This window comes from Nyctereutes procyonoides, unplaced genomic scaffold (assembly GCF_905146905.1).
Source record: "Nyctereutes procyonoides isolate TBG_1078 unplaced genomic scaffold, NYPRO_anot_genome, whole genome shotgun sequence".
Lineage (NCBI taxonomy): Eukaryota > Metazoa > Chordata > Mammalia > Carnivora > Canidae > Nyctereutes > Nyctereutes procyonoides.
Genome location: NW_026575052.1, coordinates 11,948,127 through 11,963,645, shown reverse-complemented (window position 1 = coordinate 11,963,645; position 15,519 = coordinate 11,948,127). Strand labels below are relative to the sequence as shown.

General features: G+C 48.2%; 1 protein-coding gene across 1 annotated transcript; it reads right to left on the bottom strand.

The window, feature by feature from the left end:
* Window positions 1-1,518: 1,518 nt before the first annotated feature.
* On the bottom strand, window positions 1,519-14,194 carry LIN28A (lin-28 homolog A). The gene is made up of 4 exons (XM_055332923.1): window positions 14,164-14,194; window positions 13,516-13,700; window positions 3,048-3,232; window positions 1,519-1,738 (listed from the first exon to the last, which is right to left on the bottom strand). The coding sequence occupies exons 1-4, from the start codon at window positions 14,192-14,194 to the stop codon at window positions 1,519-1,521; spliced, it is 621 nt and encodes a 206-aa protein (XP_055188898.1).
* Between the last annotated feature and the right edge of the window lie 1,325 nt (window positions 14,195-15,519).

Below are 15,519 nucleotides of genomic sequence, written 5' to 3'. Positions count from 1 at the left end.
ACCACGACACTAATCACTGCTGCAGCAGGGCAGGACACTGGCTCTGGACACTGCAAAGAAGCCATGGCTTATGGTCTCTCTGGAAGTCAACAAGAAAAGCCCAGAATTTATAAAGGTTAAGAAAGTTAGCCTTTGCTTCATACACCGCATCCCTGGGCACCTCAAGATGGGTTCCAGAGTTACTATTCTTAAACCTATCCTTACCAACTCATCTTTAAAACACGCGCACGCACACACACACACACCCTGTTGTGCATGGTAGGCCTAGCCCAATCCAGCAAAGGATGGATCCGGTATGTAAAGTGAGTCCCGTGCCCTGGGATTAGAAGTCTGGAACAGGAATCCTTTATTACACGTATAGACAACCCTCAACTAATCCTGGCTTCCCCTCCGCACCTTTTAGTTGGTGCGGCCTCTCCTAATGTTACTTCCTATACCAGCTTTTCCTGTTTAGACCAATTTCCAATCTTCCACTAGAAGGAGATCAAGTCATGGAGCAACTGAGTTAAAATCTCATCTCCCATGGAACACTGAAGGTAGAGGGGTTTCAAGAGAACACTATGGCAGAAAAGCCAGCTCTAATTGGCAAAAATGAGGTAGTTCAATAGGCTATGCACTCCAAATAGTTGTTCTCCCTGGTGATAAAACAAAAAAGTATTCCTGCTGTGCAGACCTGGAGCTGCTGCTGACTTATCCCTGAGATTGCTCATGTACCTGAGAACACAGTGCAGGAACGAGGGCCTTAAGATTAAAATACACAAAAATACAAAAACCAGAATATTTATATTACGAAAAAAAAAAAGTTAAAATGCACAAGATACGTCATTCGCACACAGCTAGTGCAGTTGGCATCCTGGAGAAAGTGGGGCCCAAGGTGCGGTTGTCCAAGGGAGCAAATAAATAAAATCCTATCAGCCCAGAATGGGGTGGGATTAAGCTTAGGAGCAGGAGGTCTGTAGCTCCAACACAACAATCCCTGTGGCTACTGTCACAACCCATTGCTTGGGACAGTCCTCAGCACCCTATCCCAAGAGTGGGTTATGGGACAAGATGTAGAAAAACCCTGCCTTACCCCTTAGAGATTCCCTCCCCATAGAATATAGTGGTCGTGGGTTGGGCCAATCAATCTGGTCTCATGCTTCATCTCTACATTCTGGCATGGGAAAAATTATTATTACATGTCCTTCTTTCAAAGGAAAACAACTTCCCTATCCACGCTACTTTCAAAAGCTGGAGATCTGAGGGTGGAGACTCAGGTAAAGCACACGGGGAGGGATTTTCTTCAGAACTCTCCACAAGCATTTGGATAGAGCACGGTTGTAATTCATTTGCCTCACCCCTTCCCCCCTACCCTGCCAAGAGGGAAGAGGGGGTGATGCTGTGGGACCCTGGCCTGAGATATATGGCAGAGCCAGCTGCCCCCTACCCACCTTGTCCCCACTTTCTCCACTCTGCCGATTGATGCCTGCTCCTCCAAACTTCCTGATCACAAAAAGAATTACCCCCACCCAGTGTAGCTCAATTCTGGGCCTCTGGGAGTAGGGCAGGGCTATGGATCTCTTCTTCTTCTTCCTCCCGAAAGTAGGCTGGCTTTCCCTGTGAGCTGGGGGCCTGCTGGGCCTTCAGTGGACACGAGGCTACCATATGGCTGATGCTCTGGCAGAAATGGCACTTCTTGGGCTGGGGTGGCAGCTTGCATTCCTTGGCATGGTGGTCTAGACCTCCACAGTTGTAGCACCTAGTACAAAGCAGGATGGTAAAGTTGAGAAAGGAGTAAGAGCAGAAGCCTTCCTCTGAGTGAGGACACCTGGGCTCTGGTGAGTTACTATGCTCACTCCCCTTCCTGGAAACCAATTTCCCCACTTACAAAAGGAAGGACAGGACCATGACTGGTAACTCTTAAGTTCTTCAAAATCTGTAATTATTGGGATCCCTCCCTGGGTGGCGCAGGGGTTTAGCGCCTGCCTTTGGCCCAGGGCGCGATCCTGGAGACCCGGGATCGAATCCCACGTCGGGCTCCCAGTGCATGGAGCCTGCTTCTCCCTCTGCCTGTGTCTCTGCCTCTCTCTCTCGCTCTCTCTCTCTCTGTGTGACTATCATATTAAAAAAAAAAATCTGTAATTATTAATCTTCAGATTCAGGTCAACCTGAAAATACTGAAGTAACAAAAATGGAAATTATGGACCCCAACTGAGAACTGTAATTCAGGAGAAAAGTGAGATGCTACTGTACCCTTAAGAAAGGGTACCTGTCAGGCAGCACGGGTGGTTCAGCAGTTTAGTGCCACTTTCAGCCCAGGGCGTGATCCTGGAGACCCGGGAGTCCCACATCGGGCTCCCTGCATGGAACATGCTTCTTCCTCTGCCTGAGTGCCTCTCTCTCTCTGTTTCTCGTGAATAAATAAAATCTTAAAAAAAAAAAAAAGGTACCTGTCATTCACTAAAAATAGAGAAAATTAAAGGAGTCAGACTATATGATCTGCTCCAGCACAGAGTGAAGACAAAAGAAACCAGCCATTTGGAGACTTAGTGAAGAAGCAACAGGTATGTACACCAGCTCGACCCCATCACTTAAGATTTTCACATCCACGGTCTCCTTTGCTTCTAAAATAATCCTGTGAAGGGGCAACTTGGGTGGCTCAGTCAGTTAAGCATTTGCCTTCGGCTCAAGTCATGATCCTGAGGTCCTGGGATCCAGCCTTCTTCTTCCTCTCCCACTGCTCCCAAGCTCCTGCTCTCTATCTCAAATAATTAACTCAATCTTTAAAAATATAATAAAAAATAAAATAATCATGTGACGCTAGCATCACTATCCCTAACTAGCAATTGAGGCTAGAGCTCACAGAACAAAAACTGCCTGTCAAGTAGAAGAGTTAGGTCAAATGCCTTCCTTACCTAGGGCTCTTTCCCCACCTCCCACATCCAAAGGCAGAAACCACGAACACCCAGATGTTGCTAGGAACCACAGGCTTCATTTTGTCTTTGGCATCCTGATCCAAGAAAGGGGCTAGATCAGGAGACCTCTCTCCATTCAAGTGGTCTTCATACCTGTCTCCCTTTGATCTGCGCTTCTGCATGTTCTTCCCTTTGGGCCGCCTCTCACTCCCAATACAAAATACTCCACCAGGTCCGGTGACCCGGATAGATTCTAAGCCTTTAGCAGACTTCTTAAAGGTGAACTCCACCGCCTCACCCTCCTTCAGGCTCCGGAAGCCCTCCATGTGCAGCTTGCTCTAGGGAAGGGAAACATGGTAGATTTGAATGTTAGCCTCCATTCCTACACCAAAACCTATATACACACATTCTTGTAAGGTATGAAGCACAAGTGTGAGAACACTTCCATGTTATCAGCAAAACTGTCAATTCAAAGAGTAACCACAATGCAGCACAAGGGATCCAAGTTATGTTAACAAAGAACAATCATTACATAAACAGATGCTGTAGGGATGCCTGGATGGCTCAGAGGTTGAGCATCTGCCTTTGGCTCAGTGTGTGATCCCAGAGTCTGGGGATCGAGTTCCACATCAGGCTCCCTGCATGGAGCCTGCTTCTCCTGCCTCTGCCTATGTTTCTGCCTCTTTCTGTGTCTCTCATGAATAAATAAATGCTGTAACATTTTTGGTAAGTTATTCTCACTTAAACTAAAATAGAACAGATGGAAAATTCTTAAACTTAGCATTCATAATAAATCAACAAATAGGGGTGCCTGACTGGCTTGTTGGGTGGAGTGTGCAAATCTTGATCTTGCGGTCATGAATTTAAGTCCCGTGTTGGGTGTAGAGATTACTTAAAGAAAGAAAAAGAAAGGAAGAGAAATCAACAAATATAAAATTGTAAAATATAAAATAACAGCCTTGTACACTTTAAAAATATAAAATAACAGCCTTGTATACTTTAAAAATTTGAGGTCATGAAAAGTCTGAATAAGTACAGAAACTAAACAATTAAGTGCAAGGCATGCGCCTTGATTGGGTCCTGGAACAGGGAAAAAAACATTAGGACAACTTAAAATTTGCATACAGAATATAGATAAATGTTTCAATGTGAAATGCCCAAATTTTGATCTTTGTACTACTGAGATTATGAAAGAGAATGACCCTAGTTTTGAAAATAGACGCTGAAATATTTAATGATAAAGGTACTTGATGTCTGTAACTTAATGATTAAGAAAGAGACAACTAGGGCAGCCTGGGTGGCTCAGCGGTTTAGCACCGCCTCCAGTCCAGGGTGTGATCCTGGAGACCCGGGATCAAGTCCCATTTCAGGCTCCCTGCATGGAGTCTGCTTCTCCCTCTGCCTCTCTCTCTGTGTGTCTCTCATGAATAATTAAATAAAATTTAAAAAAAAGAGAGAGAGAGACAAGGAAGTGTATCTATACAATGAAGAATGACAAGACAATGGGACAGAATATTAAGAACTGCTCAATCTGGTTAAGATCATATGGGAGTTTTTGGGTATTATTCTTGCAACCTTCTTTCAAGTTTAAAATTCTATCAAAGTAATGTTACTACGAGGTAAAGGAAAAGACAGTATGATCCGAACAGATGGATTAGTAAGTTTATATATACTTAGATCTCCACTAAGAGATCCAAGTATATATAGAGATATCAACAGGTAAGAAAAAACAGTTCAAAACTGTAGAGAAAATTAGCTATCCATTTTGAGCCAGACTTCTACACTTTATAACACATGTACACAAAATACATTCCAGATGATATAAATATTAAAATGTTAAGAAACCTGTAAAAGTCAAGTCACATAGACTAATAAAAGCTACAAGAAAGGGACTATAAAACAGAAAGAAAAAAACAATCACAATATTTAACACCTAATAGATTTTTGAATGAACCAATGAGCCAAGAGGTAAATCTGAATTATTGGACTTGGAAAGATGACTAGGTAATACTGATGAAGGAAAAAAAGATCTAGAATGCTTGGAACAATCCCACTAAAACACTATTTATACCAAAATTTAAAAATATCAGGATCCCTGGGTGGCGCAGCGGTTTAGTGCCTGCCTTTGGCCCAGGGCGCGATCTTGGAGACCCGGGATCGAATCCCACGTCGGGCTCCTGGTGCATGGAGCCTGCTTCTCCCTCTGCCTATGTCTCTGCCTCTCTCTCTCTCTGTGTGTGTGTGACTATCATAAATAAATAAAAATTTAATAAATAAATAAATAAAATAAAATAAATAAAAACATCAACACCTGCCCGGTAGTCTTCCAAAAAATATAGGAGTTTATCACATAGCTAGCTGAGTGGCAGAAACAGGGTCAGAAGAATCAAAGATTCCTGACTTAAAGCTCATAGTCCATTCCACCTCGCCACTTAATACATCAACAGGTACACATTGGTGGAGGACACAGCCTCTCTTGTATCCTCCCCAGAGTAGACTTCGTTATAGCTTTACTCCATTATAGTCAAACATCCAAGAGTGTGTCAAATGTCAACAAGGTATTGTCGTACAAGATAGGGTTCAGGGAAGCCAAAGGGATCACTGTGCACCCAGTCTTAGCTTGAAGGAACATGAGTAAGTAACATTATTATATCATGGAAGTGGTGATTGTTAGGAATATTTCAAACTGGACTTAGGTCTTAGGCACAACATGCTCTTTAGCCAGATGGGATCCCAAATTTCTAATTTACATTGCTGTTTTAATTTAGATGGCATTGCTGAAGACAAAGATGCCATCGAGGTAATTGGTTAGGAGCATAAGCTTGAGTGCCAGGCATCATAGTTAATAAAATGCTGGTTCTACCAGTTTTTGGCTGCATGACCATAGTCAATCATTCACCTCTGGCCCTCAGCTCCTTCAGAGAATGGGATAACAATAAGTTATCCACCTAAGCCTCTAATGAAGATTATGTGGGCATGGTAACATCAAGAATGTGCTCAGCAAATATTTCAAGTATTATTATCTGTAGCTTTTGTCCATCAGTTCCATCATAGGAATAGCCTCTCCTTTCTTTTCCTTCCCACAGGAACAGCCTGGACAAGAGGACTGCTACCCTCCCCCAATGTTGATATGAAGGAAGGGGCAGAGTTCTGGCAGGAAATAAAAACACTGCAGAAAAGTGAAGGGCTCTTTCCCCTTTCCTGTTGCACAGAAACCATCCTGATTTGAAGTTAGATTTGACTTGTAGAGGGGATCCCTGGGTGGCTCAGTGGTTTAGGGCCTGCCTCCCGCCCAGGACATGATCCTGGAGTCCCGGGATCGAGTCCGGCATCAGGCTCCCTGCATGGAGCCGGATTCTCCCTCTGACTGTGTCTCTGCCTCTCTCTCTTTCTCCCTCTCTCTGTCTCTCATGGATAAACTATATAAAATCTTAAAAAAAAAGAAGAAGATTTGACTTGTAGATTCTTATTTAGCTGGGACAAGCCAGTTGGGTCAGGAGGTATAATCCCAGGCCCTCCCATTTGGCTAATGGGCTCTGAGGCTGGGAACTCCCAGTTTCAGTTGTGATTCAGCCGTTAGTGATAAGAACAAGGGTTTGGGGTCTGAGGGCCTATTCTCTCCTTTCTGCACTGACCTATAAAATGGAGCAAATATTAATTTTATGGAGGAGCTATGAGGTTATGCAGGAAGAGTAGTGAACGCATAGCCCAGCCACATAAATCCTCCATGAGTAGCAATTATCAACCCCTTCAGACTGGATCAGGGCAGAGTAACGGTGATATCCAAGTGTCAAAAGACTCAAAATTTTAACTCTGGTATTTATTACTGTGGAAACTCAGAAAAATATCCATCTACACCTCCCAGGCTTACTGGGGGAACAAGACAACACCAGTGGGGGCAACGTGAATTTGAATTGTCCTCTCGGGTCACGCACTCCATCACTGGAGTATCTGAGGTCTATTTAAGACTCTCATAGTTAAAAAAAAATAACCCTGCAGACACCTTACCGTAGCCAGTCAAGATTTAGACTGGTGGTCTCCAGGGGTGGCTCCCTGCCCCCCCCACCCCGCCCCTTTCTACAGCACATAGTTTGAATTCCTCTCTTATCAGATAGGTAATCACTGTGCAGCCCCACTGAGCTGGCCTCACAGGGCCTGCATCAGAAAGGAGCCTGAAATTCTTGCTACCACCCCCACCCCACCCCCCAACCACACACAAAGCAGGGCCCGCCCCTCTCCCCATCCCCTCCGAAAAAGAAAAGGCCTGGGGGGGGGGAGGGGCAAGGCTTGAGCTCCCCCAATAGAGCCCAGCCCCAGGAAACAAAGAGTTGACACTGGTTGGTTCTGGTGGTCAGATTCCTGGAGTTCCAGAGGCTGCAGCTTCCCCCCACTACCCCCTACCCCACATTCACCACATTCATCAGTTCCTTCCTCTCCACGTTGGAGTTATGGTCACGGAGAGAAACGGATAGAGACACCTTTCTTCCCCACTCAAGCCTGCTGGGTCTGCCAACGTCACCACCAGCAGCCATTCTTTCCTTCTCCCTGACCTGCCATCCCAGCCTTCCACGGATAGAACTACACAGGAAGGACACCCCCGCACCCCCCGCCCCAACTCGTTACCTTTGGTCAAATCCTTTATGCAGGAAAATGAATGAGGGCCATTTCTTCAGATAAATTATTTTAAAGGTTAGTGGAGGAGGCAGGCTTCCTTTCCATCTTCCTTACCCAGTTTGTTCAGGCAGGAGGTGGGCAGCACACAGAGGGTGGGGATGGATGGGGAGGGTGGCATTTAACCAGACAGAAAAGTTGCAGGAGGCATTTCTTCTTTTGGATGGCACAGAAGGACTGGGGCCAGTTCAATATTTAGACCTTCTGCTTACTTCATACCCCAGCACTGTCTACTAACCTCCCCCTCATCAAATACTCCATCCCAGCATCAAGCTATGGCTTCAAGCAGTTGATATAAAGGAGCTTAGGGACCACTCAGGGAATGTGCAGTAAAAAAGCAGAGGAAATTTCCTTGAAACTTGCTCTGCGAAGATCAGGCACACTGATTCTTTAATCATTTGTAAAAGCTGCGGGTCTAATTCCATGATAACTGGCTCCAACAATGCCCCTCCCCCCTTTTTAAGATTTTATTTATTTATTCATGAGAGAGACAGGCAGAGGCAGAGACACAGGCAGAGGGAGACGCAGGCTCCACACAGGGAGCCCGACGCGGGACTGGATCAGGCCCTGGGCTGAAGGCGGCGCTAAACCGCTGAGCCACCCGGGCTGCCCAACAATGCCCATTTTTAATCCCATCACTCCTTTCCACTGAAGTGGCAGGGAGAATTTCAGCAAACTTGCTTTGGTCTCAGGGTTCAAAGTTTGGGTTCCTGTGTTTTTTGGCAACCTTAGCGCCACTCCAGCTCATGACTGTCTAGTGTGGGTCCATCCCTTCGGTTCTAGACACCGACCAGTACATGAATATTTGTGGAATAAACCAAGTTCTCCACTATCCAAAGTTGCTGACATCTATCCATGCTTACTATATGCTAAGCAGAGCTCTAAGCACTTAACCCTTATACCAAGCCTGCCAAGTAGGCCTTATTATATGACCCTGTGTTACAGCCAAGGTCACAGAAGCAGACAAATGAAGCACCTCGTCCAAATTCAGTGAGAGGTAGAGCCACTCTCCCTGCAACTAGCCTGACCCTACAGCCCTGTGCTATGCGATGTAACGCAAATCACATATACACATTTTAAAACTTTCTAATAGCTATATATAAGTAAAGGAAGCAGATAAAAGAAATGATTCAGTCCTGAGGTGTCATCATGGGCCTACCTGAGCTTCATTCCTGAAGGTAGGGTTTGGTAGGGGCTAAGGAAACCAACCGGTTCTACCAGAAGCAGTTTATTTGAGGATGTGTCAGGTAGGGTTGAGGAAAGAGATCAGTCCAGAACCAGAGGCTGCCAGCACCTCACATACCACTTCTGCTCAGACACAGCCAGGACCACCAGCTCCTGCCTGGAGTTCTCCACCAGATGGTGCTGCTCATCAGTCTGTCTGCTTAAAGGTGGCTGGAGAGACCAAAGGAGCTGCCTGATTCTTAACTGAGAATCAGAGCTTTAATCTCCCCACCTCCCCAGGGCAAGGATCTTCAGTCTTCAGGAAAGAGTTTCAAGGGGACCAAACTTTCAAGGTTAGGGAGCTGACTTCTCACTAGGCCCCTACCCACCTAAAGGGCAGAGAAGAAAGGGTCCTCACCCAAAGGGCATAGAAGAAAGCGTCCTGCAGTTTTAAGCCAGAAACCCAGTTAGTTGTTCTTGTGCTCTTTACCCTTTACAAAAACCATTTACTCTTCCTAGACTGTGAGTTCCTATCTGAATTAAATAACTCCAAGCTGAGAGTAATTTGAAATTACTCTGTACAAAAAAAAAAAAAAGAAAGAAAAATTACTCTGTACAAATTATGTACTATTCCTGAAAACTTTCTCCTCCTCCTTCCCCACACTGCCTGACTCCAAACTTAACATAGATAGTAATTGTTACTCATGCCTGCAGGAAGAAGGGACGGGTGGAGGCTTTGCCTAGAGCAGTCTCCCCCACACCCAACAGGCACTTCTAATAGAATTGTTTGATCAGGAATGTTCAAGACACAACCTTGCCCTCGGGAAAGTCACTAAAAACCACTTACCAGCCAGGCAGTAGTGTCACCAGCTGAGAGATGACAAGTTTCTCATATTGAAAGCTCACTCAGGATAGCGGTACAACCATCACACTTGGGGTACTGTCTAGAAAGCATGTCTCTTCAGAAAAAGACCCAAGAAGATCCCATAATGCTCAAACTAACCTCTACCAACTTTCTGAAAATCAGGGTGGTTCACTTACTTTTTTAAAATCTGATTTGTCCTGTTAAAATGAAAAACTAATGAATGACCACCAAACCTGTGGCTTGCTTCCAGCCCATAAGCAAAAACTAGAGGATCCTATCTGGGTCTCAACACTGTGACATTTACACCACAAACTTTCACGGGGCATCTAAGAGCCCAGCCCTATTTTAGACAGCAGTATGGAAAGAACAGTGATCAGCTAATGCTCTCTCCCTTATCTTCAGTCTTTTTCTCTAGGGGAGGACCTCTACTGACTGACAAGGCCCCAAAACTGTTAATGACTCAGGAGCTCCTTACTTCATCCTCATTCCTTCAGCCCAAATACAGACAAGGGAAGAAACTAACCAGACAGCCAATCCTGCTCTTCAGAAGAGCTTCTAAATTAGAGGCGATAAGACAAGCACATCACTAACTTGACATGAGACAAGTAATCAGAGGCACCAGTAAGGTTATAAACCATGTGGGAAAGATCTCATTACATTCTCCTTCTCTTCCCCACCCTACCCGAAATCCTAATCCAGACCCTGCCTGAGGTTGCTCTCCCACTCACCCTTTGCAGAAAAAGCAAGCCACGTGGCTTCAGCTGGTAACAGTTTCTCGGTATTGAAGTTTTTTTCTCCTAAGCCAAACTTGGTCCCTGAGACTTGGGCCTCCAGGCCTTCCAATACAGCCCTTTACCTAGAAAGCCACCTTAAACATATTTGGGTTCTGAGCCGCTGTAGATGAAGCAGGGAGACTTTTCTTGTTCTCAAATTTGTACAAATCTTAGGGTTTTGGGAGCCACAAGAAACAGGAGTTAAGCAAAACTCTTAAAATGGCTGTGAAGATTTCAAAATTCTTGCTGAATCTTGGGAAAACAGTTTAGGGCTTTCTTGCTCCTGATTTCCCTGTATAATGTTCTCAATTATGGGGGGTTCTACCTCCCAGGGAGGTTTTGGCACAACCCAGGAATGCCCTGAACAAAGAGTTATCCTTCTCAAAATATCACACGTGTTGAGGTTGAGAAACTTTGACTTAAGGGCTGGGCATCTGCCATTGGTATTCTTAAACTCTCCTAACCCCAGGGACAAGCAGAGAGTTATCTTTGCCCTGATTTTTTTTTTTTTTTAAGGGTTAAGGGTAGGTTTTCTTTCCTATTCAACTCCTGGAGGACAGGGTTTTGAGAGGGAGCACAAGAACAGTAGTGAATAGAATGTTGTGAACCAAATAAGCCCAACCTTGGAAAGGAAAAGAAAACGTTGTTTCCCCTCCTTTTCCTCTTTTCTTAGAAAGGGGCTTCCTGAACCTCTCCCCTGGCAGAGTTTCATCAGGACAATCATCCTTCTCACCACCTCAGGCTCTAGGGTACCCACCAGCAGCCAAAGAAAGGGAAGTTTTCTTCTTAAAGAGAGCTGCCTTACTCCCACATAGACTTTGGGAACACTTTCCTTCCCTAGAACAACTTTTAGGATCATCCTGCATCTCCTTCATTCCTCTACATTAGATCCCCAAGATATTTCAAATTTCTCAAGTGCAGGGACTTGAGAGAGTAATCACCAGTGTACTGCTACGTAGGGTTTGAGAATCAACCCAAGTCCCAGCAGCATGCTATCATACCAGGTAAGGCTCAGGGAATTTCCAATCAATGTCCTCTATGACTATTGGTATAGGGTGTTTGGGAGACAAATTCTTGATTCCTTCCTCCAGCTCAACTCCTCTTGATAACTTATTCAACTGTGGAATGTCCCTGGACATTCCAAGACCCTGAAGTCCAGATGATCTCCCAAATAACCTATATGAAGGAGCATGGTACAGGCTCCACTCCCCAAACCTTAAAGTCCCTACTTTCCTCCATACCATCCAATTATTTTCCAATAGCTTTTGACGCTAATGTTAAGTGGACTGAGGGACAGTCCATTTGTTCAGGAAAACCTTCCTTGGGATTTGGATAGCACCAAGGAACACTAGATGAATGAGAGGCTACGTTCCTCCCAGCCCTACTGAGCAGCCTTTGGAAAGGAGGCAAGGAAATGTTGGGTTTCTTTTATTCCAAGCCTCCCAAAGTTGGGGAAGCTGTCCAGTCTGTCTCCAGACCAAGAGATTTTAATCTCTTTGTGATCAGATAAATGGGAGAGTGGGAGAGCTGGCTACCCCGCTGAGGAGGGCCATTCAAAGCTGGTTCCTGTAATAAAGTGATTTAATAGATCTAAAGAGGCCAATTCCCTTCATTCTCCCACAATTACTTCCTGTGGGTTATCATTCACATATGTAAATGAGACAGTGGGAGGGGGGACAGAGCCAGAACTAGTTGCCTGATCGTGGAGAGGGGGGGTGGTTAAGGGTGGGAGGACATGCAGGACACAGCCAGGAGGTAGCTAAGCATCCTAATGCACACCCTCCCAGGGGATGTTCGAGTAGCCCAGCGACCCCCAATACCCAACAGGAACTGACTTCCGGATCTCCTATCTCCCTGGTTTCGCCCCACTGTGTCCTCACTGGAGGCCAAGCTACGGAGACTCTCCTTCAGCCTCCCACCAGTCCACCCAGGATCTCCCTTCTCCACCCCTCCCCCTCCAGAATACCATCCCTCAGGCTCCAACCCTTAATCCCCACATCCTCCTTTCCCCTCCCCCATGGCTCCTAAAGCCAACCTCTCCAAAGTAACCCCTCCCTGCCCGGCCTGGGTGTCAACCTACTGGACCTGAGATTATCAATTTCTCCTTCCCGGGTCTAAAACCAAACCTCCAAAGGTGGAAGGGACACAAGCAGCAACTTCCTTTACATGCTTGTTATGGGTGGCTGGTGTCCCAAGACCACCGGAACACTTCTAAAGATATTCAGGAGGGGGTGAGAGGAAGAGGAAGCCAGGGAGGAGGGAAACCTTAAGTCTCCCGCTTCTTGTTCGAGGCTGGAATGTTAGGACAGCAATCAATGGCTGTCTAGGGCCATAAATGCCAAGCAGAGAATAGGTCCAGAGGCTAGCCTCCCTCCACCCCCTGGCCTGCGACACTGAATTTCACCCCCACCAGGCTGCCTTGCTTTAACTGAGAACTTGGGGTTGTGACCTAACTCCCTCCCAGCCTGGACTAGGGATCTTCAAGGCCTGGGCTCCCTAGGTTTTCCTTCTGGGGAGAATTCCAGGGCAACAGCCCAGTGGGTTAACTATGTGCCTAAGATGAGTATTCTGGAAGAGTTTCAAGTCCCAGGTTCTTCAAGGATCTGCCAAACCCACTCAGGCCCCAGGGCTTGAGTTTTGGGTGACCACCTGGGTGGAGATCCGGCTGACTTCTTGGTTTTACCCCTGTCTGATCCCAGAGAGGTTTGCCTGCTTCTCTCCCGCCAGGGAGATGCATTCACACGTTAGTGAAAGACGCTGGGCGCTCAGGGCCCTGCTCTGAACGGGCATGTGCTTCCCTGGCCAGCCTGCTCGCCCTCCCCCCACCGGCAAGCACAATACAACCTTAGTTTCTGCCACATGGGGTCACCTCCCTGCCCCCTGCCCTCTTCCCAGGGGAAAGAGGTAACAGACACGTGGTAAGCCAGAGGGGTTCCGGGAAGGGTTGGGGGTGCTGATGATAGACTGCACCCCACCCCGTCCGGTCGGAGTCAATGGGGACTCAGAAACGGGGTGCCATGGCCCAGATGGGAACGCACAATGAGGGCCCGCGATCTCCCTCAATCCAACAGCCGAGTCGGTCCGCCCAACCTTGAATATGCGCGCCAACATCCCCTTCCCTCGGCAAAGTTCCCAGAATCGGTCTCACCTGGTGCACAAAGACATCCACCGGGGGGTCAAGCGCGACCCCGGCGCGGGCGGTCATGGACAGGAAGCCGAACCCCATGCGCACGTTGAACCACTTACAGATGCCGGCACCGTGCAGCAGCTGCGGCTCCTCTGCCGCCCGGGCGGCGTCCTCCGGCGCCTCCTCCGGCGCCTTGGCGCAGCCACCTGGAGGTTGGGAGGGCGCTCAACTGGGGGGCCACGGAATTGGAGGGCCCTCTGGAGACCCAGCAGTGAGACCCGAGAGTCCACCCCGCGGGTGGGCACCCAGGTGGCTGCAGCTACCAAGCAGCTGGCGAGGAGAGACCTGTCCTGGCCGCCTCCCGCGCACCCCAAGCTTACACCCAAGCCAGCGTTGCCCCAAAAGTTTTGCTCCTCTTCCCACAACACGTTGCCCAGGGATAGATGGCGGGACAGGCCCCTCCTCTTCTCTCCCCCCGCCCCCGTAGCCTCGGCGTGCACGCCACTGGGACACCAGGGTTCCTTGGTCCAGAAATGGCCCCTGAAGCAGGAGGCCGCACAGACTTAAGGTCCTTCGGTCAGTCTGGAGGACATTTCCCCACCTCCCTTTTATGTGGCTCCTGGGCGCCCCTGAAGCCTAAGGTGTCCCCAGTAAGTCCCGAGCTCGAACCTGCAAACTGCTGGTTTGACACAGAGCCCATGGTAGTCGACTGAGCCCGCGGCCCCGGGCCCCTGGTCGGGTGGCTGCTGGCCCCAGAGAAGTCCGGAGGCAAAGGGGTGGCTCAGAGAAGAGGCTGCTACATCTTCCCCAGCACAATAGCGGTGGGAGGGCCCACGGCTTTTCAAAGGCTCCCAAATTCTAAAAGACAATGACCCAACCCCCCGCGGGCAGCCCCCTCCCCTCCCCTCCCTCCTCTTCTCTCCCCTCCCTTTCCCTCTGGCTCCAGCTCCGGCCCTCCCCCATCGCTGTGGTCTCTGACACCTCTGGGGTGTCCCTTCTCAGAACCTTGAGGTTTGACACCCCCTCTCCACACACACATCTGGAGATGGGGGTCGTCAGCCCTAGAAGTCTTGAGTACCCCGGAATTTGGGATCCTGTACTTTAACGACTTAGTGGGGGCCCCCAAAGCAGCATACAGGTGGGGGGCTCGTGGGGGGGTAGTTTTAAAACCATGTGACTGCTCCCACACACACTCACACACCACCCCCACCCCCCGCGCAGATAATTATACATTCCAGAGAGTTGGGGGAGGGAGGTGTGAGCCTGGCAGCGCTGGCCAATCAGAGACTCAAACCACCTGTCAAGGGAGAAATGGATGAGCCCTCCCCCTCCCCCAGCTCCTGAGCGCCCCTCCCCCTCCCTTCCCCTTCAGGCCTCCGAGCTGACCCGGCTGCTTGGCGCTGACCCGCTCTCACCCCCCACCCCCGTGTGCTTAGATAGACCTGGAGTTCAGGACATTAGGAAGCCTGGGATGGGGAAGCAGGGGGGAGGCTGGAGACCCAGCAGGGCTGGTCTCCAGTCCTGACCCAGGGCGCTGCTTCTCAAGGGGATGTCTCTGACTGAGTGTCTCTGCCTCCCTGAGTTTCCGACAGTTTTTCTAGATCTCTCAAAGTGCTCCCAACTCAATCTGAGTTTAAAAAGAAAAAAAAAAAAATCCTCCCATCTTTCCTTCCAAATCTGTGTCTAAAATTGCCTCCACGTGGTGCTTCCCGGGAGAGCAGGAGGAACCCAAAGAGGTTTGAAGTGTGTTCCTCTCCTCCAGCTGTCCTCATCCTGTCCCTATCCCAGTCGCGTCCCTATCCGTTGCAGGGAGAGGGACGAAGTTGGATAGGTGGGTGGAGGCATTTCTTCCAACACTCGGGACACTTGGGTTCCCAGACCCACCTCCCTTCAGAGTCCCATCCTTAGTGAGCTTCCCTCCCCAAGGAGTGAGGTTGGTGGGGGAACTGGAGTAGAGGATCTTCTTACTTGAAGAGGTAACCTCCCCTTCTAAGAGATAAAGAGGGGTTGGTCAAGGGGGTGGCT